Raw genomic sequence first — 27,812 nt, 5'->3', positions numbered from 1 at the left:
AACAGAATTTTGTGTGCTGCAATTAGCAAAATTCCACATACAAGCGCGAGCTCAATCAAGTGCGTAGGCATGTGTTGGTGCTAATCCAAGCATCAAGCTAAACGCAAACGCACAACTTATTTGCGCGCGCACATCCTTTTGCACTTGACAGAACCTCCTAGTATCCTACTACATATATAGGGTGGCCATAGTATAGGTGCATACGACTTGCGGGGAACTCGAGTTGTGCGAAGCTTACGCGAGTTTACGCGTCAGTAGACGCTTGACCACAACTGAGAATACATACATACATCGGCCAAGAATTTACACCATTGCAAGTTCAATTTTGGCGCATACATAAATCAATCGGTTACCGTTGACTAAAACTCGAGTTTATTCGAAAACGTAAACAAGCCTACATATCGCTCGTGCCGTACTTGCGAGCGAGCCCTCTGTGCAGCAGTAGCAAGAGCTTTGAGAATTGCTCGGAACTTGACTAGCTCGTGCGGCAGCAAAGCTCCCTCCAAGTGGAGCCTAGATCATCGAAAATTGAAGGAACGCTGCATTGCAAAACATCGGCACAGCCACTCGTTCAAATGAAAGACCAACTGACATGAAGGACATAATCGATTGATTTTAGCATCGACAAACTTGAACGAGAAAATAGGAGCGATCGACGGGGCAGAGAACGAGCTGTAAGAGAATAAACGAGTGCATATAAGGCCAGTGACAGCAGACGACAAAAGAGCAAAAGTAGGACAACGTCGGCTGCCAGTGTGAGTGGCTTAAGTGGAAATTGGCAAGTGCGTGCCCGGAAACCAGATCAGGAACACTATATACAGGCCGCAGGGTAAGAGCGATCAACACGAGCTCGGTCGGAGGCAACACAAAGCGTCAACGTACTTTGTAAACAAAGGGCATGGCCGGGGAGAACATAGTAAGCGGGGGTGGGGGCAGCACCAAACCCCTAATACCCTTATTCTCCAAACGCACCGACTGCATCTACACTAGCTGCTTCTGGTGAGTATCTTACTGAATAATTCAGTCATTCATTCATTTTCTTATTGTCGAGCCTTTAGAACGAGGCACGGGTCATAAAATCGAGTTTCGTTATAATTCGAATAAGGATAGGCAGAACGAGGAGAGTCTCGAGCGAGCATAGTCGAGGAGACGTCGGGTAGTCGTTGGGCGCGCGCCAGGGACGCAAAAAAGTGCGTGCTAAGGATGAGCATCGGAGCAGCAGCAGCAGCCTCGTTCTCGTGCAGCGGAGAAGGAGTGCGAGAAGGAGCGAGGCACAGGCGCGCGCGGCGTTATATATCCCTATATACACGCTATATACCTACATACACTGCGACAGATCCCGTGGCCGATCGATACATGTGTTGCAGCAGCATTCAGCCACTCGCGCGCGTCTGCATATCATAGCTCGAGAGCCACGAGAGGTCGTGCGCACCAATAATTAAAATCATAATTTACAACTACCCTTGCCTACCTACCTACCTACCTACCTACCTACCTACCTACATACCTACCTACATACCTATCTACTTCGTAATTACCTTTTCAATTTCCTATTCGTTTCTATGCAGAAATTATCGATTTTCAAAGTCCGCTACAGAAGCCATGTAAAGTCGTTCAATGAGCATAAATATTTTATATTTTATTCTTGTCATTTGACTATGCGTGCCTGCAATTGACAGATTAGTCGATTATTCCCTGAGATGTAAGAAAATCCTTTGTTCATACCTTGACGTAAAAACCTGTGCTTTTTGCGCGTAACATTTTGACGATCTTGTGCAGCGAGAAAAGATCATCTCAAAGCCGCTCCAGCTCTTGCTTACGCGTATGAATTTTTCCTGCAAAAACAAAGTTCTTTGATCGAGCTACGCGGCATAATTAAATCTAAAATTTTTCAAAGAAATTTCTTCTTTATGAGCTCGGGCTATAGATTACTTTTCATTATTAGCAAAGGAAAAATGCTTCAATCCACCCTCTAGATAAGTTTTCTTCTTAATATCCTGGCTTCCTCATACTGCTCACATTGCAATCGCGAGTTTGGATTATTTATCGAGAATGTAGCATTAGCGAGGAGTACTATTATTATATGTGAGGGTAATAAATGCTCTCGAGTCACAGTCAGCAGGGAGCGACTGTCGCGTAAAACTGCTGATGTTATAGCTTCGAAGATTATGAGCTGACTCGGATGATGCTCACTGTTACGGCATATACCTTACTGTTTCCATTAGAACTTATTCGCCCTCTCTCTTTCGGTTCATACTTGCTAGTTAACGCATATAATAATTCGGCCCTTTACGACGGGGGGCTCGCAAATGGACATTAGCGCGTTCAGGGTGAAAAGCGAATAGCTGCGAGCACGAGAGCAGGTTCGCATCGTTTAGTCCTACTATTTTGTTCTTTCATCGATTGTTTTCTTTTTTCCAGCGAGTTTTCAGCTCGCCGCGAGCTCGTAGCTATTCGGTGACATACATTCGCATAGCTAGACGCAATCGCGTTAGCGCCCCCTCGAAAGGCGAAACAAAGCTATTATGTACTCATTTATAATTTATGCCCGTATTTTTATTAGTATAATAGGCCCTACCTATACAACTGCACTATCTTTCAATGTTTATATATTATAGACTTTACTTTGGCTTGTATATTAGATACAACTTATTTCTTCTTCGCAGGACATTTTTCTACGCATATAAAAAAGCTCAATTCTCCTCTTCTCATAGTTAATTGTCATTGATTTGCTTTTTTCTACTTGAGATTATAAAATTACTATCTACAACAATCTCTAGCAACTGTGAATGATCTTTTAATTTTCCAAAATGAATGTTACAATCAACAAAATATATTATTACGACGTTGCAATTATGAGTCATGGCTAGAATAACGCGCATAATATTGATATTTTTTTAGCGAAGAAAATGTTTGGAAACTATGCCAGGAAGTTGCCACAAAGCATGGCTCGGAGCTTCAACACTGTTACGTGGCTTTTATCAGCAATCCTGGTCGTAGCGTACCTTTATGGAGACAACGCGCTGGCAAAGACGAGGATAAAATAGTCATATGGGTACGACGATGTCTTCTTGTACTTTTCTCCACTTCATTTACCCTTGAGTCTCCTTTTTCGATCTAGTAGTTTTTCATGCACAAACATTTTCATCGTTTTTCAGGATTACCATGTGATTTTGATCTATTCTCCGGATGAAAGGGCAGTGGTTTACGATCTTGACAGCGAATTGCCTTTTCCCACACATTTTTGGAAATATGCAACGGAAACTTTTAGGAGAGATGAAGCGCTACCGACCGAGTGGCACAGGATGTTCAGATTAGTTACTGCGAGTGATTATCTCAAACATTTTGCTTCTGATAGACAACATATGAAGAGAAAAGATGGGACTTGGATTAAAAATCCTCCCGACTATAGTCCTATTTGTACACCGAGTAAGTTACGATATAAGGCTTTAACTTATTAACATTTAAATTACGTTCAACTTGTAAAACTATAAAACAACAATTTTTTCCAGCTTGTTCGGATAATTTGGATAGTTTTATAGACATGGATCCGAATCAAGGTTTAGGAACTGTTATGACTTTGAAACAATTGTTCGATCGATTTTACAGTAGAAACAACGTTACAACTAATGCAGCTCCTCCTCCTCAACCCCAAGCTAATTCCAAGTATGCAAATATTTTTTTATTATTGCTTAGTCTTTGAAATATTCATCAAATATTGATGCTTTCATTATTATCATTTTAGCGATAATTTACGCAAATGCACAGGAGTGTCGAGCGCAATTGTGTGAAAGCGAGGTCAACAAAATGTATAAAAAATAGAAAGAGCTAGAACGAGAGAGCAGAAGATTATATGAGAACATCAGGAAAGTTGGAGGTTTTCGGTTTTGCAACGCTTTAAATATTCTTAAAGGTAAACGATACAAAAAATCTTCTCTTCACTGCCATAATTATGTGGTCGTCTTCGAATTCTTATGATTGCTCAAATCAAATGCAGCTTTACATTTTCAACGAGTCGCAAAACTTCTCGAAAAATTAAAGTACAGCTATTTTTCAATTTTAATAAAAATTGATAATTCACTAAAGCATTCCGCACAAAATATATGTATATAACTTCTTTAATACTAACTACTATCAATAAGTATGAAATGAAAATTGGTTTTTAAACTATACAAATTTAACCGGTGCATACTAATGTGATTTCAAGAATAATTATTGCACCGAAGACTGACAAAAAGCAAACAAAACGTATTTCTACAAAAATACAATTTGTTTGCTCAAAAAATGTTCTGCGATTACCTTAGTTTGATTCAATGTGATAGCTGCGCTTATAATAAGTAAATGGATAATTAAGTATAAGTATTGAGTCGATAATGACTCGTTGTGACAACATTAATGGATTAAAATCTTGAAACATTATATAAAATAATTAAAGCTCCTTGACAAAGGAAAAAAACGCTTATAAATCTCTTCAAAACTAAAACTGATTGTAAAAAAGATTTTTCTTAGCGTTCAACTTCATGATATTTAAACTTAAGCTTGAGTAATTTGTGCAATTTGCGAAATAATTTTGGTTAAACGTGGCACATTATTGGTAATTTTTTGAAGCTTTTACATTCAACTATCTTGTCTGAACATTATCTTGCGTTGTAATTGTAATGTTATATCAAACAATTATCTCAGTAATTCTTGTGATACTTTACACTTTCTACTTTTTAATACCTGTTCAATGTAAATACATAAAATATACAAAATGGCTTAATATAATAATTACAAACTTTTTGTAAATATCATAAAAAAAACAGTAATGCATTCGTTTATTGGCGAGTTATTGGTGAAATAATTGACCAGATAAGATTTTAACGTGTTTTTATTGCATTGGATTTTCAGTAACATCGAAAATTAATATTACAAAACCAACGAAAGGACAAATCAAGCATTAAAATTGTAATAATTTTAGCTATCCTTAACAACGAAATTTATATCATATTCTACTAAATTAAATTTAATGTTATTTGTCGATTACTATACATATTTTGAAGATTTCATTCAGCAATTAGCATAATATTTTCCACTTAAAAGTCAGAAAAATATAGATTCGATGTGGTTTTATAGCATTGAAATATTCGATATTTTTACTATCGCCAACAAGCGAATGGTTGCAAGCTGTCAGAATGACTGTTCTTTTAGTCGATCCGTGGCAGTGTCTTAAAGTTCGTCCACTTTTTGCCTTCCGAAAATCTTCACTCTTTTCACTCATGATAAAAATATATATACCTGTTCATCAAATTTAATAACATATATATATATATATATAAAACGTGTTTGTTTTACTCACACGTATCTTGTTAAATCATAATATATACACAATCTAAAATGACTTCTTATAAATAATTTAATCGAGAAACATGAAAAGTTATTTCTAAAAGATCGATCGCGATAGTACGTAAAGTTGTCTATGCGCTTTAAAAAAGTGTCAAAACATTGAAAGCTATAATACAATGTCTACGGACAATTTTAACAATAAAAATTATTCGAAACACATATTTATTCATTAATTAACTATTAAAATCTGAACTTATTAAAAGTGATAAATAAAAGTTTTTTTGAAAAGTTTCGTATTTCTACATTAAAGACTGTTGCATATGTAAACAAATTTATGAATATATTGATAATGTTATCAAATTACATACACATATTGTACATAAACCTGAAAATGTACTTTTGCATTATAATTGATAAAAAAAGCTGTGTTTTATGGGTAATATTGCAGTTTCAAAGTGATTTTTATATGTTCTACCTATACACTTTAATCGTCGTTGTAATTTTATGACCGAGTCATTAATAACAATGTGTAATAAATTGAAAATTGTCTATTTTACAGCCGCTAACTTTGATATACGTGCGAATACAAATATATCAAGCTAGCTAGATAAATAAGCGAGTCACACTCTGTACACCGAGTAAAATGTACGAACGAAGCTTGTATCGTATCATCGCATACTTTTACTCTTTGTCTATTTAATATATGCATTCTTCCCGATTTTCACGATTTGCAAATACGCTTATGTAATATGAAATAATTATAATAATAATAACGATTATTATTATTACAAATAATAGCACAACATACATTATTTAAGACATATTCCTTTTTACATATAAAACTTAACAATTATATTTAGTATTTCATCATTAGCAGTCGAGTTGCAAGTATTATACGCATTATATGCGTCAACGATATGATACATAAAATAAATTCGATAACGACTGTAAGGGCCGATCGTTTGATCCTTGAATTATTTTTGTGACGGTGATATTAAACGCTTTTCGGCAGATTAGCCAGTCTTATTTGACGTTTAAAAAATTAGCAAATAATCCTTGGGATACATCGATACGCGACATGCGCTCATAAATCGTTACGAGTTCATGTAACGAAGCTAAGGAGATTCTTAAATTCTCAGAATTACGGAGAGGATCGAGTCAGCGGACTAAAAGCTCAGGACGATCGAGCTAGGTATCGTGACTTTATCGAGACTCATTGCTCAGTTCCATGGGGAAGCTGGTCAAGATAGTTGAGATCACGTTCGGTAATAGGGCGCCATACTGTAAGTCGACATGGGTATGTTGTTTTTGGACAAGTGTCTGGCATCGCCTTGATCGTACTCAACGTCGTAGTAGATTCCACTTTGGTTCTGCAATAGGATCGATGGCATGAGCATTTAAATGTATTGTGATTTTATATAATGTATAATGTATACATTATAGAATGATAGGCTTATGTCGTTATATTTACAGCTAGAGACGATCTGGACTTGGGCCTTGGCACTTGAAAGTTATTCTGAGGTATGAGATCCGCTCGGTCCTTGTCCTGGGGCTCGGAGTCGGAGCTGTCGGGCTCGAGATGATGCTGCGGGGGCTGCTGGTGCTGCTGGTGCTGCTGCTGGTGCCTCAGTCTGGCCCGGGGCGGTATCTGCTGGACTCTGGGCAGCGGCACCGGGCGCAGCGTGCCGTGCATACTGAGCGTGGGGTAGGCGAACAAGGCCGAGGAGGGTCGGGTCGGGCCCATGGGCTCGGTCTGCGGGTCAGAAAATATTGGCTCGCTGTAGCGAACGTTCGTACCGTAGTAGGCTCGAAGCGTGTTCGAGCCGTAGGTCGAGGAGGAGGAGGAGGCGCGTCGTGCAGGACTCACCGCGTACACGTTGCCGGGGGCCAAGTGCTCGGCTACCGGGCCCCACATGTAAGGCGACAGAGTCGACGGCGGGCCTTGCTTCACCGATGCCATCGTTCCCATGGCTCCTGCAAATATAGTTACGATTGAACGTCGATGCTCTCGTCGTGAGTAAACAGAAAAATAACGAACTGCGTACCTGGCAGAGTACCCGGGTGAGCTCCGGCCATGTATCCGTAAATGGGGTTGAGGGCCTTCTGCTCTCGAGACCACCTGCGGCTCAACCTGCAGAGGCAGGTGACGGTCAAGAGGATGGTGACGACGGCGACGACCGTAGCGCCGATGGCCACGCCGAGCACCTCGCCGTCGGTCTCGCACTGCGAGCCGTAGTAGTTGCCGATGCAGGCGCAGTGCATCTGGTCGTTCTGGTAGGAGCAGGTGCCGCGATTGTTGCAGTGCGAGGATGGACAGCCGAGGCAGGTGCGGCCCGCCTTGAGAGGATCGGCCTTGTGGGGGTCCTTGAGGCCTTGCTGGCAGGCGCAGCTGTAGCCGCCCCAGTTGTTGACGCAGCTGGCCATCGAGTGGCAGTCGTTGAGCTCCTTCGAGGCGCACTCGTCGAGGTCCTGCAGATTGGAGATCGAGCCGGCCGGCGTGTCGACCCACAGGGCGCTGTTGCCGATGTTGTTGTAGCGTCGCTGTATGACCCCGAGCAGGTGCTTCTGCAGCTCGCCGGCCAAGCTCGGCCTGGCCGTGCGCGGCTCGTAGGCCAGCTTCAGGGTCGTGTTGACGAAGACGCCGCCTTGGCCCTTGCTCACGTCGCCCTCGTAAATGTCGTTCACCACGGAGACGACGTACTCGTCGGAGAAGGGCGTCATCGACATCGCCGACTCGATCTGCAAAGGTACATTGTGTTATTGGCCGCGTCGATTCAAACATTTTAAATAATTTTGTTACGTTGTACTTACGGCTCTGTTGGCTTCGTAAGCGAGGCTCTGGTAGAGCTCCGAGTCCTTGTCGGCCAAATCCTTGTCCCAGACGACTTTCTGGTCGTACATTTTGTCGACGCGTATCGAGACGACGATGCTCACGACTTCTGCAAGTTGACGATTCGACGATCGAATTAGCGAGACTCGCCGCAAGAAAGGAAGAGAGAAAAACGAAGGCGTGACTTACTCTTGCAAGGGAGCGTGTGGACGATCCTGGCGAATCCAGGCTTGCAGTGACAGGCCGAAACCCCGTGGACGGTGGTGCAGGACTCGTGCTGGCTCGCGTCGCAGGTGCTCGAGTCGCCGACGATGCACGTGTCGATGCGCACCGGAGGTTGGCTCGGCCTCCGCTGGAAGGTCGGCCGGACCGGAAGTCGTCCGGGTCTCGGGGATCCGGCCTGGACCACCCCGACGCCGCTGGTCGTCCTCGTGGGCTGGACGCGGGCCCTGTTGACGCTGCTGCTGCTGGTGCTAGCGACGCTGGCCACGGTGCTGACGTGGGGTGGCTCGCTGCTGCTGCTGCTGCTGCTCGTCGTGTCGAAGAGGTTGAGGTAGGTGCGCTTGCCGTCGATGCTGACGAAGCCTTGGCCCTCGACCGGTGCGGTGAGGATCTCCTCGGCGCTGCCCTGGAGCAGACCACCCGTGGCGACGGGCACTCGAACCTCGGCGGCGCCACCGCCCGAGCCGGCACCTGGCCCCTGAATGGCCGAGACGACCACGTCGAAGGTGTCGGGGCCCTGATGATCGCTCACCGGATGTCGTGGCGGAGCTACCACTGGATGATGAGGATGAGGATGATGGTGCACGGGACCTGGATAGGGCCTCTGGGTCGCCGCGACGCCTCCTCGGATGCTCGTGTAATCGAGAGTGTCGTCCAAAACGATTCCCGGCCTCGGCCGATACGTGTACACCGAACCTAATGCACGATAATTGCGTTAATCGAGTAATTGTATAATTATAAGCAGTAACAAGAGACTTACTTTGGCCTCGGGAGAAGGTGATGGAGCTGGTGATGGCCGGGACTCTTTGAGGCAGCGAAGCCGTCCTCGTGAGACCACTGGACAAGGCCTCGGTGGGGGTCGAGCTGGCGAGCTCGGCGATGCCACTGCTCGGCAGCTGAGCTCCGCTCGGCTCCAATTGCAGCTGTATCTCGTCGATGGGCAACTGGTCGATTTTGGGTCCCGAGTCGATCTGCTGCTGATCCGGCTGTTGGCTCGGCCTCGTGGCGCTGGCCTCGATCGGCAACTGGCTGCTGCTCGAGGTTGCTTCGACGAGTATCGTCGTGCTGCTGCTGCTGCTGCTTTGGATGGTAGCTGTCTCTCGATCGAGGTAGCTCGTCCGGCTGGTGCTATCGCTGCTGGCCACCTCGACGGCTGCTTGCTTGCTAGCTGCTGTTAACGATACGGATCGGCACGTTACAAATAATTGAAGCCGAGTATAAATTAGAATTCCAAGCGGTTACGTTAAGCGCGCGGAATGGCGATGAGAGTAAGTAGCCGCAAAAAAGGTCGCGACGTATACGAGGGAGAGAGAGACAGAGGAAAATGGCATTGGAGTCTGTTCTCGGTATCGGAGTGTCGTACGAGCGAACGAGTTGCTGCACACGCGGACTTTACCGTTAAGCGAGGAGAACGAGTCGGTGGCGAGCGGCACTACGGGTTGCGGCTCGTCGGCTCCCGCTTCCTCCTCCTCGTAGACCGTGTGGATGGGGAGCGGCTGGACCGGTATGGCGCCCAGCACGAGGGTGTTCTCGCCCACGGGACTGTCGGTGCGCAGGGTCGACTGGTACTTCCTCGTCGGGCTTATCGCAACGGGCCGAAGCGACGCCAGTGGAGTTTTCGCCACGCTTTCTTTCGACTCTTGCTGTTGTTGTTGCTTCTCTTGCTGCTGCTGCTGCTGCTGTTCCGACGACGTTCCCGCAGGTAGAGTGTTCATGCTGATCGGTGGCAGCGGTTTGTAAGCTGGAACTGGCCGTCTCGTACCTAAGCACACGTTCAATTATCGTTATAGCGCACGAATTGATCGGACAAAGAGCGACGGGCTAAGGTACAAATTGCTCTTCTATACTCACCGGGCTTGAGAGGATGTCGATTGGCCCAGGGCCTCGGGGGAAGCATCGCCGGCACGATGGAGTCCGGTTGTTGCAGAGGAGGCGCGTAGGCCGATTGCGGCGGGTCGGGCGGCAGCTGGTTCAACGACGGAGTGCTCGGGGCCGGCGGAGTCTCGAAGGTCGCGGGCTCCTCGGGCAGAGGCGGCGGAGGATTCATGCCGGCCGTGTTGAAGTCGGCCGGCATCGGCAACACGTCCGATATCCTCGGCGGCCCTCTGTTGTTTATTCTGTAAACGCTCGACGTTGCATTTAAATCGTATTCAAATCACTCGGATCGAGGCGAATTCCTTCGAATGTACCGTAGCGCATTCGATGAAAAGTCCAACTGATTAGAAACAGTTACATAGCCAAGTTATGAATTCATCGATCGCTCCGGAAATCGAATCCGCGAAGCTCGCGCAAAAAGGAAATTCCGCTAATCGTACCTCGTACCGGTTCACGCTAATTCGCGCGAACTGCTTCAACGACATAGTCGTATACTGGGTTCAATCGCGGCCGATGCGAGATCGAGTCGACGATTCTTCCGGATTTTATGGCCGACCGTCGCGACTGTCGAAAACGATTCAACGTGTATAACAAAGCTCGAGTACGATATCCTCGGCTCCGACGCGTGGCTATATAATTACGTACATGCCTGTCGGGTAAAGACGTAACTCGTTGAGCCTCGCCAAGCGTACGAAAATGTCGGTGCCTCGTGCAACGGTTCATTCGTTGCTTTATCGAGTATGCCGAGCTCGGAACTGAGGATATATTATGTATCGTTATGGCGTCGATCGCACGACGAATATAATACGTGACATAATAAATGAAGGCGCGGTATGTACCTGGTGGTCTGGACGGGTGCTCGAGCCGGCTTGGCCGAATTCACGGCCACGTTGACCTTGCCGTGAAGGATATTGACGATACCCGTGATGATGTCCTGTATGTCGGGATTGGCCTGTCGCTGCTGGTTGACGGCCGGGACGGGCGCGTGCTCGCCCTTAAAGCTCCTCGGCGAGGCCTCCTCCTCGTCCGTGCGTGGCCGATCGCTGCTGCCCCCTCGAGCTTGACGGGGCACATTTTGTAGGAACAGCTGGCGCGGATCGCTGTCCAGAGACTGTTGCTGCTGCTGTGGCAGAGTACGGGCTTCCTGGGGCTCCGACCAGGGTGTGCCTAGCTGACGTTCCTCCGGAGCCCCTTGAGCTTCCCCCGACAGATTGTCGCTCCTCGTCGGGACGATGTTCCTGTAAAAATGGATGAATGACGAGTTAGTACGAATATCTCTGCATAAATCGATAATAATGAATGAAAAACTCGTACTGTACCTGTAATAATCACCAGGCTTGACCTCGATCTGATTGCCGTCGAGCGGATCGAGAAGACGCTTGGACGGGCTGAGCAGATCGTGGTTAGCCGCCAGGTCGTCGAGGTTGAGGCCGTTGGTCGGGCTGGCGTAGCGCCAACTCTCGTCGAGGCTCGCCAGCTCCAGTTGCTCGTGGCTTCGGGAGCTCTCGAGTCGCGCCTCGTCCGCGTCCTTGTCCGTGCGGTAGAGGTGGGTCGAGCTCAGCGGCTGGTAACGCAGCTCGTCCTGGCCGTCGGACGTCCGCTCGCGATACGAGCTGGCGCTCAGAATCGGCTCGTTCTCCGCCGATCTCGACGGGGTAACGTCATTCTGGATCGCGTCTATGCCTGTCGACACGAAACATCGATTGTTTTCATTGCAATTAAAACTGTACTAAACAAAATTCCAAAGTATAAATTTTTTTGATTTGAATTCTAAATGGTAACGAAAAGTTGAGAGCAGTTTTACGAACGAGTGTGAGAAGAATTTGGATAAAGGGTATCGGGCGATGCGTCTTTGTTTTGGCACTTTGAGCTCGATGACTCGAGGCAGCTGCGCTCGTGCGTCACGCGAGTCCCTTGGAGTTTTTTTGTCTCGAGCAAAGAAAATTGCAGCTGCTATCGAGACGGCGGCGGCGTCGGCCTGGCGTAATCGGCCGGCTCGCTCAACGGCATTCCGAAAGTCGAATTCGCGGGAATCGAGCGAGAGGCACAAGACTCGAAATTGCGTCGCACTCGTAACGATGGGTCTCGGCGCCCTCTGCGGACTTTGACACCGGCCGCAGCCGACTCGATCTCGGATTCACTCGGCTCCGAGCTCACCATGCCATCGAGCTGCGAATCACGCATCCAGTCTCGTTGACATTTTTTGTCGCGATCGGCGTCTTCGCTCGCAGCATCGACCTTATAGTGGCTCGCGCGCGCGCTCCAAGTTCATTGACTCGTCTTGGACTCGGTCGCGCATCCGATGCAGCCGAGCTCGCTATAAGTGCGGCCAGTGGCGTCGCGTACGTGCAGCTCCAGCATGCACTTGCTCGCCAAGAGCCGCCTGCACTTTCGACTGGTTTCGATCGGTCGAGCCAAGTCTGCCTCGTAGCGGAGTCCGGCTCGAGTTCGTCGATCGAGCAATGCAATAACAGCTAGCGCGTCTAGGCCGAGGCTGGTGTATTCGAGCGACGTCCGCCAGCTGATCGAGTCGGCGATCGGCTCAACGTATGCACGTGTGCGTCTCGCGACAAGTTCAACGCTCGAGGAACGAGTCGCTATCGCGAGAAGCCGAGGATAATTTACGGGAGGGAAACGACTCCCGCTGGATTCGGCAGAATCTCGAGCGAGTACGCGATTACGCCAGATGCAGCGCGTTTTTATAATATATGCACGAGCGTAATTTTAGGCTTCGCGTATGCGCGAGCCCCGCTTTTAACTCTTGCGGCGGTCTGAGATGGCGCCGTGACCGTAGTACGCAGCTTTTCGTACCTCGGGTAAATTATAGTTATTGCCAGCTCGCGCGAGCATCGCGCTAGTTGACTGCGTACCACCACGCTCAAAACACAATTAACGCAATTTCGATGGTCAATTTGACGAGGCTCTCGGTTTAACGTCGGTGGTGTTGCCGATGCTTCGATATTATCGTGCCATTATAATGTCTAAATCGGTATACGGTGGCCACGAGATCGCTGCGGGAATCGGTAATCGTCGATAAGATCGAGTGAGCTGTACATCAGGGCGTACTTTACAGCGTCCGAGCACGAACGTCAATGTTCCGAAACGTTAGCCGCTGAATCGACGTACATAACGATCGCAACTAAATGAAAAATAAATAAATAGCCGTAGATAGGATGGAGCTCGGGCGGCTACGAGTGCGAGTCGAGCGCTCAAGAAGCGAATCGAATGGAAAGTAGGCTGCCGAAGCCACGTATCACTATATACAGCAACGGACACGCGGATAAATAGCCGAGGCTCGAGAAGTAAGTACCGAGCGATGATTCGAAAATTCAATGGCCGTGAGTTTCGCGGACTCGAAGCTCTCCGAGCCGCTCGTGACGCGTTTTAGGGATACCGTTAGCTATTGCCAAAACGATCGTCACTCGACTAATCGCAAAGTGCCAGCCTCTAATGGGCTCTCGCGGCTAGCTGTACATAATATTCCAGCGTAAGAGCGCGCAGGAAATATTTGCCTTTAGCATCCGATCGGTAAATCGTACTGCTTATTCTGCATTTGCAGCGTCGCAACTTGGCAGCTGACTATAAATCGAGTCGGGTGGCGACTCTCTCGAAAAAAAAAACTTAAATACAATCGCGCGTATAATATATATTGTGTATGGACGGCAATTTGCATGCTGGCCGATTTCCTCCACTCCCTGCATAACAAGCGATAATAACGGAGCGCCTCGGTGGAATTTCAGAGAGCCCAAAGAACTCTCGAGCCAAAAGAGATTCCAGTTGGTGCCTCGTGGTGGCGGCGGCGGCTCGTTCATAATGTTTATGTTCGCGCTCGCATCGACGTTCGCTGCGCTATACCTACACAGGTATTACATACAGTGGAGCTATAGGCAGAAAAGCAGGCGTTGTTGTATTTCCTGAGCTGGACAAGTAAGATAGAGAGAGAGGGCCTCGAGCGCGCGCACCTATATCTATCGGCAGACGTCTTTGCCGCGCTTCAAGGAGGTCTTTACGAGCTGCGGGATTTTTTCTCCTTTTTCAGGAATGCTCGTCGTGTCAGCGCTGCGAAGACTAGATCGGCTCTCGAAGCAGAGGCTCGCTGCTAGTCGTCGCGCGTGCATATCGCACGACTCGCGGAATGTCGGAACGATCGTCCTATTGCTTTCTTCTCTCTGGCCGGCTCGCGCGGGATGGTGCAGCTTACGGCAGCTACGCTATGTTATGCGCTCGCGTACTTACGCCCGTTGTAACGTAAGCTGGCGATTACAACGACGTGACAGCCGAGGATGCTGCCTGTTTTTTACCGCGTGTAACGCGCGCTCGACTCTCCAAATGGCTGCTGTGCCGCACTCTCGTGCCTAACTACAGGGCGTGAAACCTGCTCGATGGACGAAATGCCGATGGACAGAACGCGCGCTGAGACGTGCGCAGGAAAACGCGGCACTAAATGTAGCTGTAAGCGACTCTAGGCTCAGCTATCGATTACCATTGTAAAATGCATCGCAAAGGCCACTGATGGCTTTTCGAGAAACTCGCCCTCTTTGTATACACATCTCGATGGAATTGCGAAAATGACGGGAGCGAACAAAGCGAGCCGCGGCGATTCGACGAGAAGGAGAAAATGAGAAAAGCGCAACAGCGGCGAGAAGGAAAAAAAGGTATAGGCAGCCAACGGCGAAGGATGAGCCAAATAAGGCCGCAAACGATCCGTACGCCTCTCTGCTGCCGCGAGCTTGTCTTTGCCTATTGTCTTATTGCAGTTGCAGAAACGTCGAGCGAGTCGAGAGTCGAGAGTCGAGTCGAGGGGGATGCGAAGCGTGAGAGCAAATTATTTCGAGGCAATTACAGCGATCCTCGTGGCTGCTCGCGCGCATTAATCTATATTCGCATAAACAGATGAGCCGACTAGACGTATTAGACGCGCAGGTGGATGTATCGCTCGTGATAGTATGCGCGTGTGTGTTTGCGATGTATAAAGAGCTGGATCGAGATAGCAGTGCCGCTAACAATGGCAATAAAGCTAGCTGCGTACGTAGGTATTACGTACAAAGTAGGTGCCTCGCGAGTGAGTACGCGATCGTCGTCGCTGCAGCGTACTCCGAGCTAATCGAGCTATCTGCGGACTCCAAGATCGTACGCACGTAACTCGCTGTAATGCTCCGCGCACGAGCTAACGGAATCCCCGACGCGTACACCTACCTGCGCCGCACTTGGTGCAATGTACGCGATCGGCATCCTCGTCATCGGATCGAGCTCGACACAAGTCGACACAGTTGTATACGCCGCGCAAAGATCCGATTTACGCACGGAGGATCGCAGACACCAGATTTTCGACTCGTATAGCTTTAGTCTTTGTCGTAGTCGCGCGATTAGCTTTATTATGAGCCCGCTCAGACGGCAGAACTGCGATTCGCACGACAATCCTACTTGCTCGGGCTTATCTGCTTACGCGTCGCAACCGAGCTCGACTGCGTGCGATAGCTTAGGCGCCCACGACGAGCTGCACACACAACAAAGCGCAGCGCGCGTCGACGCAACGGTACGTCATTTTCTTCGCTTTGCACATTGTACCGAGCTATGATGTACGCCACGAAACATTTTGTCCTCCTCGTCTGTACATCATTTCATTGTGTCAATCTCATTGTCTTCATCCTCGTCGAATTGGCTTTTCGGGACTAACTCGCTTCGGTCACGCACGCATCTAATTATACATCAACGGCTTAGATAGCTGCGTTAAAGCAATGAAAAGCCCAGATTCGAGTTATGTTGCACCGTGAGCAGTCCAGGTGACTAGATTTCTCGGCCGATATTCGGCTATACTATATGATACAATTTGACATGTCAATGGCCCGCGGTCGTGACTCGACGATCCAATAAGTGGGCCAAATCGCGATGATTCACGTGACTTATTATGCAATTCCCGCGATCGTTGCTATACTCGAGGTGCGGATGCTAAGCTCGTGAAAGTGGGTAATTCCATGAGCTAGCTCGCTGTGTACGTTGTTGCGCGCGGATGGAGAAAGGATATGTTGCTCGAGGCCGGAGCTTTTTCTCCGACGATTGCCTCAATGTATACTTTCTTCCAGCTGCTGAATCATATGCAATTTCTGCACTTCTGGCCCTCTTTCGGATATTTTTATCCTATGCTCCATATTTCTTGGCTCGCCTGGCTTACAAAGACATTCTTATGTGTTGGACAATGTTTCAACTGGTCGAATTACGAGCTCGCTTATTTGTCCTGGACGTATGGGTGCACATTTCTCCGATCGCTCACAGCCGACGCCGAGTCGAGGCCTACATGTTTTCGAGTTGCAACTTTATATACAACGTTAACGGGACAAAGAGTGCTTGGCGTAAAATAGCGAAGCAAAAAAAATTAAAGCACTGCATTATTTCGTCGAGGCGTGTGCTCGCTCGCGCCTAATGAAACACGCGTCAAGCCGCCTGTGTGTGTGTGAGAAAATACCCGTTATTATTATAAAGTAAATGCAGAATGGCAATTTATATATGGGCCGCGCGTGTTTATTTAAACGTGAACTATTTCGCTCGAATCTCGTATCCATCCCGATCCCTTAGCTTTTATCTTCCACGTCGTAATAATTTATTTTTTCCTTAAAGCCCGTAATAAACATATTAGCATTAGTTGCGCGCAAGTGATTATTAAGAGTCGTTCATTTTGCTATACGAGCTAATAAGTGCAGCGGCGCACGTGCAAGGGCTAATCTTGAATTTTCCTTCAACTTCCGCAAAAACAACGCTGTTATTATCTTAAGGCTAATGTGGTACATTTTTATTACGATATGCAGAGCGGCGGCGGCAGTATAGTACTATTAGTACATAGCCAACTAAGCATCTCATATATGGCAGCGAAGTAATGAGTAATAAAATATACCTGCAAAAAAGTTCTATATATTATGCTATCTAGCCATAGAGACCGAGCGGGCACTATTGAAAACAGGAGCCGCGGGCAATTATTGAGTAGAGTCGGGGAATATGGCGCGCAATATTGCGTCGCATAAAATATGCTTTATGATTCGTGTTGTGAGGCCCCGAGGCATTTCAAGGGCTGTGCTGCCACTTGCACTCTGGAATTTCCACCATTTGGACTAGCAGCCGATCATTGTTAAACTCGTTCTCCTGGTCAACGATTTGTAAAGTGAATATGTATTCCATGCGGTTACGAGCCCTCCAACTGCATCGCACCGGAGATCGATCGGGTGCTGCGCACTCGCGGAGACTCACGTATAGACAGGAAAAGGTACCGTACGTATCGCAACAACGACCTCGAGCGCATCAACAATGGCACGTAAAATAATATTTATATTATATAATTCGTGTGAGATAATTCATAATTCATAACGCGTACACTCGAGTGCATTGTGCAATATGCATTATTATGGATGCACGCGAGCTGCCACTGAGCCCCTACCTAATTGGTAAGCAAAGCATCTACCAGCTTGGAGAACTAAAGGTTTCGAGTCGAAGTAGAGGTGGATTTTGAAACGAATCTCGAGATCGAAAAACAAGCTCTAACTGAAAAATTCATACTCTGGAAAAAAATCGAGGGCGCGCAGAGGAAGAATGCAAATGTGATCGAGCTACGGCAATTGGCTCGCTGGATCGGCGATCGTGCGGTGTAAGGAAAAAAAAACGAAATGCCGTACGCGGCTCAGGCTCGTGCGATATCCCGCAGCTAGTAATCTAATCGACGCGTCGCAGTTGCGCCTGCGAATAAATTTCCTGGTGCGAATCGGTATTGGCACGATGGGAATTAATGCCAGGTATTAGGCGTGAGATACGCCTATAGCTAGAAAATAATAAGGCGATAAAAAGTGCGCGACTAGCGCATGGCACTGGGTCAATCGGGTAGAGGGAAAAAAAGACGCGTATATATGGCATCGCGGAAGCGCATACATACAGATTATACTCGCGCAGGTATCGAGTTATGCGCGCGTACGGCAGATCATGCAAACGAGAGCCGCGCGAGATTACTTGCAGGCTGGGATCCTTGGCCGTGAGACGAGAATGTAGGTGAGCGCGATATTATGCCACTGGCTCGCGAGCGCGCCAACAGGCCGCGCCGGACACGCATCCACTGCCGTAGCTGCTTATTACGTGTTATAATACCTGCGTAGCACTGGCCTATATACGCGAGCCGCGAGATAGCTGGCCAGAGGCGGACGAGTTCGTAGCAGAGCTCGCACGGCCCGCAGTCACACCCAGCCGCCAGGACGACTGCCTCTGCGCCTGATTGAGATGCTCCCTCCCTTGGCGATCTGCATGCGTATATAATATTATGTACATTCACGCGCCGCTGCAGCAGCAGCAGTTATAGCCAGGCAGACATCGAGACACGGCGGAAACGACTCGCTTGATTGCCTCTTGTGCGTAGCGATACTCGCCTCTAGCGGCCCGCGTGTATATACCTAGTTACAGTATCGATTGCGATTGCAGCGAGCCTCGTTTACCTGCGCAGCTTCGCGTTCGTGCAGCCGATCGCTTTTATCACTCGCGTATCGATTCGGACTCGCCGCGGGGACCGTTATGCTACCTTGTATTATACCCAGATATTGCATCTGCTTGCGACTAAACTTCCACCTGTCCGAGGCTCGTTTAATTTTTATCAACTGAATTTATTCGACGGACTTCTTCATCCCGGTTTCACTTGTTGTGATCGAATACGCGAGCGCATGATTCAATTGTAAAATTATGTTAGTGGCGCATTCCATAAAGGCATTGGCATTTTTCACACTTTCCAAAGTAATTAACGCTTCTTCCCGATCGGATAAATCAAAGGAATGGCTCGATTAATTACTGGCCGGTACAAATTATAGAATGCCAAGCTTAGCTTTATTAATTTCTCGTCGAATCGTCGATTCATCCTTTGGACGATTGAAACGAATTCTCGATCTCGTGGATATATCGAGCTCGAGGCAAGTGATACATGTATCAAGCTGTAGCACGCTCGATATGTGGGTTTCGAGGTTGCGCAATTACGCGATATCCTTTCGATATTAGAGTATAATTACCTCACACGGATGATCGCGCACCGGCTCGACTCGTCGAGATATAGGTGGGCATTTTCGTGCTCGTTTATTGAATCGGCGCGCGCGCGGAGCCAAGAATTTCATCGCCATTATTTGAAAGAAAAGCATCGCGAGTCGAGTCGAGACTCTGTTCAACTGAATGTAAAGCACGAAAAAATTGCGTCGTAAAGAAATGTTTTATATCCGTTTGTGTATGGCTAGACTCGTGCGCAACTCGTCCAAATGGCAGTGCAGCTCGCTCGCATGCTTTTAAAGCCTCTTTCAACTCGTATTTCTTTTTCCGTTGTTAACTCACTGTCCCCGTTGTATACCTGCGCTGCGTCGCATTGTTATTATTACAATTTCACAAGCTGCTCGATTTATGTATATGCTAACACGGCTGCCGTACAGCATACAAGTTAGAAATGAAGATGCCATGCTTAGCGGCAAGCGTGTAATTAGCATAGCCTAGCAATTACATACGTATACGAATCTGTGCGCGCGATGCATAATAGCAGCCTACAATGATTTCGCTTCAATGCTACAATTGTTTTATCGTCACGCGACTAAATATGCCCCAGCTGCAGACGATTCACGGAGTTTTTGGAAATCCTGTTGGCTTTGATTGGATGGCTTCGAGACGGGTATATTAGCAGCTCGTGCGACATCGGAGCAATCGAGCCCGAGTGTCAACTCGCAAGGATCGGCTGACCTTATTCCCAGCCGAAACATGAACATATGATGCACCTAGATACGAATGTCTATGTTTCCTTTCCGAGCAAATTTCGAGCCAAGCTGACTCGAGTATCCGATCGTCGAACTGGATAAAGCCGAGTTCAAAGCTCGGAGCTCGCGATGTCGATGCAGCTGCAAATTTTCGAAAGCTCGTAAAGTATCGAGCGCTAATAGACGATGAGTAATTTGTCGCACATCGATCGGTAGCAGTCGCGATTCTCCAAGGACTAGGAATCTAGGATCACCGGCTCTTGGAGAATCAGCTATGTAGAGGCGGCTTCCTGAGGCGCACAAGTGCAGCCGCGATCGCAAACTCAGAGTTAAGCGTTGAGCAAAGAGTGCGAGTGAAGCATAAGTAGCTGTGTGTGTGTGTGTATGCAGCTCGATCCGGGGCACTGCTGCGGCAACAGCTCCGCAGCGGCAAGCAACTCACAGTCGCAGCGCTGTATATACGCCACGCTACGTAGGCTCAATTGCTGTCTCGCACTCGGCCGTCCCCAGCGATCCTCCGCGCTCGGCGCGTATACTAACGGCATCAGATTTAACGGGATTCGCCATTCCAACCCAATATTCATTCTTTTCGCTCGTTTCAATCTTCGAGTCGGTCTCTTGAATCTCTGGCTTCGTCGCTGCTGCTGCTTCTCCACCTCTCGCGTCTTCTCGCGTCTTCTCGCATCTTCTCTCGCGTCTTCGCTGCTCGTCGACACGGTTGTTATTGTCCTGCGCGGACACGAGCATACATAATCGTAAACGAATCTCTCGCTCGAGTCGCGCCAAGTATACGTAGCTATACGAGAGGCACTTGTCGTCGTGCTCCTTCTTACCTCGCGCATTCACCTACATTCGGCCTGTGCCTCCGTCTTACAGCATCGCTCTCCATTAATAATTGCCCTATCGATCCTCCGTTTCACCTTGTACTCGTCTTTGCGTTACTTGCCGCATCATTTCATCGTCGAATGGGAAAAACATGCTGTTTTATGAAGCTCGACGAATTATAACGACAATTTTGAGAAACTGGATGAAACGCCGCTGCCAGCTCCTTTCACGCGAAGCGACGTCACTTGTTCTTCTCACATTTTCGACTGGCCAGGCCTAATGCTCACGCATGCCTACTCATGCCGCTCAGTAAAGAAAATCGTCCGTTCGTATATGATACGCATTATAACTGCTCGACTTTCTTCGTACTTAATTAGCTGGATATCATCTGCTGTTGCTTTCTTCCGGACTCGTCTTTTGCGGCATCGTGCGCGCGAGACATTTTCAGCGGCGATCGCGCGGCCAATCGATTCGCTGCACTACTACTACTGCTACTACTACTATAATAGCAGCTGCAAAATTATCGAAGCGGAAGTGGCTTTCGGTCGCTGCTCGCTCGGCGTCACCGCGTTATCACCCATTACGCCCCAATAACAATTGAATTACGCAATTATTGCGTCGATAATCATCCAAGTCCAGTAAGAAAGCAATTCATGGCTCAGGTAGTACTGCTAAAAGCGGCGACAAACGAGCTCTCGATCGTCGCTGCACCGCAGCGATTCGAGTCTCTACAGTACCTATACTAATCAGCGAGCGTAACAATACGAGCATCTCTCCGGTCACGGGCAAATGCCCCTGTAAACCTTGAACTCGGAGGGTGAGCTTCTTGAGACCCTCGATGAACGGCTCTCATCGACATTAATGATCGATTTCGCGATAGCAAAAGTCAACTTTTATATGATAAATTGGCCGAAATATTTCCTCTCGCTTCGACCAGTCTATGAATTTGAAATTGATGGATAAAGTATACGCTGAGCATTTGACAATATACACTGCAACACTAGCCTGCGCATATTTACCTTGGCTGCGTATGTACAGAAAAACGAAAGCGTCAGCACGGCGGCAGCCTATTAACACTTTCGTCTTGTCTCTGTATATATGAAGTGACGCACCGAGCTTAAACTAATATTTTTCCATATATGCACGTTTCCGCTCGAAAAAATTAGTTACACGCTCTCACATAACAGTAGCTGATTTATTTACATTTTATGATCGCAGTGTCAGAATTTCTAGCACGGATTAAATTCATCGACCGCCAACGCGTGTCTCTGATTGAATTTTTATTATGTGACCCGAAATAAGTTTCTAGCATATTTAAAAGAAAAGCTTGAAAAAATTAGTTTCTCTTGCGGACGCTATTTGAAATGATTTCATTTTTGATGTCAAAAATTTCAATCCTCATCGAGGTAAACTCTTACAATACAGTTTGAGCACAAATAAAGTCGTAACGATGTGGATTGCTCATCGATTTATCGGCGGGCGATGACAGCTCGAGCAGCCGCGTTTTTAGTGCTTATTAAAGAGCATGTAGATATATATGCGCTTGCACGTTGGTCGTCGCGTTAGTTGGCAGCGGTTGGATATACGGCGAAATCGGCTCGAGTGTGCAGTCACTTTCTCGAGCAGCGAAAGTAAGCGATGACGAAATTCAGCGCGTGCACGCGTGCATAAGCGTATAGCTCGACTTGTCTTTGTGCGCGGCTCTTACGAAAGCTGCATATTGCTTTGGTTTCTCCAGATGATAATGCGCCAACGCGTCTATATGGTCGAAAGTACGTCATTGCGCGCAATTCTGACGTCCGAGGAAAAACTTGAAATCGATGCTGCTCCTCGTGAAAAGCCGAGAGGTCGGATTAGGTGAGTGTCTGCACTACCGATCGATCATCGAGCCTGTGCTCTGATTCTTCCTTCGTTGTTCTAATCATCGTGAAATTCGTCTCGATCTCGCGCGACTCGTGGGACCGTAGCGACAGATCAAACTCGAGCGATTCCAACGATTTCAACGATTCCGCGAAACGTGCGCCAGACCCAAAGATTGTGTGTATAATAAACGCGCGGCTGCGTCGCGTATCGATAACTGCTCGCCTATATACGTGACGTAAAATTCATAATCGTGTCATAGGTGCGTTAAAACAAATACTCGGGCGAATGTGCTCGAATTGTTTTTTCAGCTGCTCCAGCCACGCTGCGCTGCGTGCAAGAATGGCGCGCGCCGACGAACTCGAGAAAAGTCGTAATTTTTTGTTCAGCAAGGCGTAGTGCACTGCTCGAGGAATATATGGAGCAGGCTCGAAGCAAAGAATAGCTATTTTCATTCGTTTTTCTCTTTTTTTTTCCTTCGTATCGGGCGCTGGCCAGAGTCGAGTCTTTCTCCGATCTAAAATGCGGGTGCTGGCGTTGCGTAGCGCGAGCAATGCCAATCGATCGTCGCTTTCTTGAATAACAAGGCGCGCACCGCACACACATGTGTGCGAGTCCGAGCCTGCGAAAATGGCCGGTACGCGTGCAGCTAGGCTCGTCACGCGAAATTTACTCTGCTTTCACCAAGGACACTCGTTAAGCTCTTCAAGAAGCGTGAATAAATGTCGAGCGCCGACTCGAGTGGGCATATCTCGCCTCGAAGCGCATCCTGTATCGAGCCGACGCACGACCTGGCCACGAATACGGCTTGGATGCAGTTCAAATTTTTCTAGCAACAAGTTTGAGCGAGTTTTTATCGCTTGCCGAGTCCCAGCAGACTACGCTCTTCGATTCTCGTTGATTTTGATTCTCGATGAAGGTAAAAGCTGCTCGAACGATTGAGCGAAAGAAGATTAAAAGCTATACAGCTGTGATGCATGCTCGACGATGCATGCAATACCGATTGTCAAATGATAAATAGACCCGACTATTTTTCGCAGCTTTTCCATTAGCTTGGAATAATTAGGGAAGGTAAACGTATTCAATAACCATTTGCATGACCAGTAAAAAGGCTGGGGCTCGAGCCGAGTCGCACGCGCGACTTTCCTTGCGTCGTAACATGTAAGTATAGGTAAGGTATGTATAAGAGAGACTCGAGGCTCGGGCCCGTGCGCGGTGTATGGCTGCGCGTCGGTGCCGTTATGTAGCTAGCTGGCTGCTTTCGAGCCCACCGCACTGACTGAGCTCTCGCATGCCCCACGTATGTAAGTGGCCAGGACTGCTTTTGACTCGTTAAAAATTCAATGTTTACGGTCTCGTTGCTTCTTCGTAGCTTTTATACATCTATCGTCTGTGTGTATCTGTGTATGTGTGTATATGTGTGTTTATACAGGTAGTTAGAGGCAGCAATTGTGTATCAATCCTACGAAATCCGCTTTATATTGCTGCCTGATTTTTACCGCTTCGCTTCGCTAGCAAAACAATTCCAAGCAGCGAATTCTCTCTCTCTCTCTCTCTCTCTCTGTATTTTGGGACAGTTTCAGAATTCGGCATACCCAATGACAACTGGCTTTTTGTGACGACTGGCGCGTATGATCGGCATTTAAATTCGACACGACTGCTCGATTTGCGCGACAATTAACGCTTTGACAAGGGCCTTTGATAACTTTGTACGCTTAACGATATGGGACTTTTTCGAATGTCGACGAGTCATCGGTCCAAACTCAAACTAATTTATCATACCCGTATGCGGGCATTGCGAATGAATTTTTCGTTCCTTTTCCTTCGTGCAGTGCACAGTATGTGTACGAGATTCGAGAAAGCAAGTATGTAGCGTATGCCAAAGTAGTCGCTACAAAGCGCATAGTCGCGTACGCGGCCTACGGGGAATTCAGGTCGTGATCTACTCGCTCTTTTGCCTTGGCTCCTGCATCATATAGCTGCATGTGTGAACTATGCGATATTTTTTCCGGCGAGAGGATCGCGACAGTCTTTGCGATCAAAGGACGAGTCTCGAGCTGTCGTTCGGAGATGGGCCCTCCCTAACGGAATCGAGTCAAGCCGACGTCCATTAGCTGCACCCACCGATCAACATCGATGCTAATCGATGAAGCTCGATCGCGAGCTCGTCGACGATTTCAACTCGTTACCGATTCTCTACCCTATAATTATTATTACTTACCCGCTGATACGCAGACGAGGAGTAGCAGCAGGACGTGGCGAGATTTCGGGCCGGCCATGGCAGCTGACGCGTCGTTGGCCGTTCTGCGGCCTCTGGATCGCTCGGTGACCCGGAAGCGCGCGATCGACGCCTCGAAAAGCACCAAACTCCACTTAAAAATGCACTCACTGCACAGGCACCGTTGAGCCTCGATAGGCTGCTATCTTCTCTCAAATTCTTCGATTAAAAACTCGATCAATTATATTCAACGAAGAGCGTTGGCCACTGTCAGTAAGGGCGAATGGCGAAAGGGCGGCCGAACGCCGAGAAAACGACACGAGAGTCGAGTTTGGAGCTGTGCGGTGCCGATGCAGGACTAGCCAAAGGACGACGCCATCTTGCAAGGCCAAGGTTACGTCTGCTTGGAGCCGTCGAAGCTCTGGTCATGGAGGCTTCGCATCCTCGTCGAGGACTCGCGAGGATCGATCGGCTGCCGCAGGGCCACCTCACCGATTGCCGAGCACGTCACGCAGCGATTCGTCTTCTTGTTCTCCTGTGTGTGTGTGTATGTGTGTGCGTTGTTTGCCTCTTTCTCCGTTGCTCGTATGTCGCTGGGAGCGCGTGAGCGATCGGGCCTGCTGACCCACTTTTCTAACGACGCGTTCGTCTATTTGTGTACAACAGCGCCGCTTACTATCCCACGAGTCGCCTCCAGCTAATAAAACACACACCGACTAACGCACGACACAGCTCAAACTCATTTACTCGCACTATGAACAATTTGCACTGAATTTCGGTACTTGCAGTATTATCGTATAGATCGCGTCGTTCGAGCCGGGTCAACGAACTGATAATTTCTGGCGAAACGTCACTCGGCTCCGTTCCGCTGCACAACGACAACAACGTGTCCGGACGGATTTGCGATATTTGCGCGGCGTTTATCGGGGCCCTCGTGCAGCTGGCCCTTTTTGCCGACTGCACGGTCGCTTTTTTTGACAGAAATAAGGTTCGTTTGTACGCGAGGGGAAGCCAAGGCGGCCGCTAGGTTGGCCGTTGGTCGGTCGTTCACTTGGGACTGAAGCAGCGAGCCAGGTGAGAGAGCACGAGCTCGCGGCCAGACAGAGCGGGGCCCCCGCCGCCGCTGCTTTCTCGTCCTCCTCTTTCTTTCGCCCTCTCTCCGCCGGTCGCGAGCTCGCTTGCCGTAGCTCTCGCTTCTTTGCTTTCTGCATAATATTCTTTCATCTCTCCTCTCTCTCTCTCTCTCTGCGCTTAGCGACGCTTGCTGTCTTCTTGACTTTTACCGTGCGCTAACTTGCAGCTTATTTCCACTTCCCTTGAGCGACTATACCCAGAGCCCTGCCAACTCTTTTTCTCTCTCTCTCTTTCTCTCTTCTTCTGTCTCTCTGTGTACTTACCTTACAGAGAAAACCCCTATATACTGTATATCAGCTACTTACACACATCTAACAGGCCATTCGCTCGCTTTTATACCTTTTCTTTGAGTTTCTTTCTTTTTTACAACGCTCGCATACCTACTCCTCCTCCTCCTCTCCTCTTTAGCTACCTTCGCGACGTAACTCCACCTATTTGCAACTTTTTCACTTTGTACCTTAAACACCTATCATTAGCATTTTCACTAAGCTATTCCACACTATTCTATTATCATATATTTACATAAGATAATTGTTATCTTTATACCTAATTCAAACAGGTAAACCTCACATATTTAAACTATTATTCAATTCATTCAGCACATGTACTTAATATTTATTTCATTTTGAATTGATGCAAATATTCATGCGCTTAAGATTAATCCTTAAAACTAATAGTTATTTGCGAAATGAAAAAAATGAAATTTAATTTAGACTGTATAATACTGTCAATAAAAATTTAATAACAGCATTATTTTTAATAAAATAAATATCATTCGTACCTACATCTTGAGTGAAATATAACTTTTACAATATTTATTTCGAGTAAATTTTGTTAATTTTTAAATAATAATATTCGTGTAACAAAAAAGTTTTTTTATAATTTCAGTTATTGCAAGAAATTATCACTTGATTCTAACAAAGGATATTATGAAAAAAAAACCTTCGTGATCATCAGTCACACATTTCTTCATTATCGATCGTCTTCATGGCAGAAATTTTTAGGTATTACCTCAACTCGTACGTGAGTTTGTACACAAGAGCCCATTAATTTCCGAAATTGGATTATAAATTTAATGTATGATAGGAGCATAATTTGCCTCACAGATGTAATTAAAATTGACGAGTAAAGGTGGTGATAATGTGATTGGTTCTCCAAGTACCGGTGGATTTGCAAATTAGTCAATATCATTGGGAATTTTTCATGCCAAGATAATAGGCTATGATTCGTTAAAAAATTCTCTTGACGTAAAAAATGAGATTGATTACGAGCAATCATTATTTGTAAAATGTACAATGTTAAATGTAATTGTCCCGTAGCAAAGTGGCGGCCAGGACACGCTCACAGAATAAAACTCAATGGCCGAGACTATGCGTAAATTCGAGGATGTAGCATATCTCATGCGGTTGTATCCATGCATGCGAATGAGAAAACAAAAAGTTGGGAATCGTCATAAATCTTTGAAAATAGTAGGCCTCGTTGGCTTGGGCTAGAACAGCGTTACCTTAGCCACACGCTTGATGGTGGTGGAGGCGGCGGCGGCGGCGGCGGCAGGCAAAGGTGAACAAACTGGCCGATCGCGGGAGATGGTACTTGTGTCTTGGTCGCTCCGGTTCGAAGGTCGCATACTTTGAGGAAGAGAGAGCAAGAGCTTACACGAGTTCCCAGAGAGGCGCCTCTTTTATTTTTATTCCTCGCTCATCACGGCTCCTAGCGAATCCTAAGTATACACTTACTTATTATGAAAAGGCCGCCTTTTTCTCTCTGATGCTGA

The 27,812-nt window shown here is 47.4% G+C and overlaps 2 protein-coding genes across 2 annotated transcripts; one reads left to right on the top strand and one right to left on the bottom strand.

The window, feature by feature from the left end:
* Nucleotides 1-91: 91 nt before the first annotated feature.
* LOC106648063 (protein N-terminal glutamine amidohydrolase) lies at nucleotides 92-4,802 on the top strand. Its single transcript, XM_014364724.2, has 5 exons — nucleotides 92-999; nucleotides 2,902-3,055; nucleotides 3,159-3,429; nucleotides 3,513-3,666; nucleotides 3,746-4,802. Exons 1-5 carry the CDS (start codon nucleotides 899-901, stop codon nucleotides 3,789-3,791), a joined length of 726 nt encoding a protein of 241 aa, XP_014220210.1. The 5' UTR covers nucleotides 92-898; the 3' UTR covers nucleotides 3,792-4,802.
* Nucleotides 4,803-6,130: 1,328 nt separating this feature from the next.
* Nucleotides 6,131-14,064, bottom strand: LOC106660286. Its single transcript, XM_023461983.1, has 12 exons — nucleotides 14,007-14,064; nucleotides 11,572-11,935; nucleotides 11,092-11,490; nucleotides 10,229-10,494; nucleotides 9,774-10,139; nucleotides 9,138-9,548; nucleotides 8,345-9,073; nucleotides 8,137-8,264; nucleotides 7,371-8,064; nucleotides 7,193-7,299; nucleotides 6,797-7,078; nucleotides 6,131-6,695 (listed from the first exon to the last, which is right to left on the bottom strand). The coding sequence occupies exons 1-12, from the start codon at nucleotides 14,062-14,064 to the stop codon at nucleotides 6,582-6,584; spliced, it is 3,918 nt and encodes a 1,305-aa protein (XP_023317751.1). The 3' UTR covers nucleotides 6,131-6,581.
* Between the last annotated feature and the right edge of the window lie 13,748 nt (nucleotides 14,065-27,812).

Source organism: Trichogramma pretiosum, unplaced genomic scaffold (assembly GCF_000599845.2).
Source record: "Trichogramma pretiosum strain Unisexual culture from Peru unplaced genomic scaffold, Tpre_2.0 scaffold27, whole genome shotgun sequence".
Taxonomy (NCBI): Eukaryota; Metazoa; Arthropoda; class Insecta; order Hymenoptera; family Trichogrammatidae; genus Trichogramma; species Trichogramma pretiosum.
This window is presented reverse-complemented; position numbering and strand designations above follow the sequence as displayed.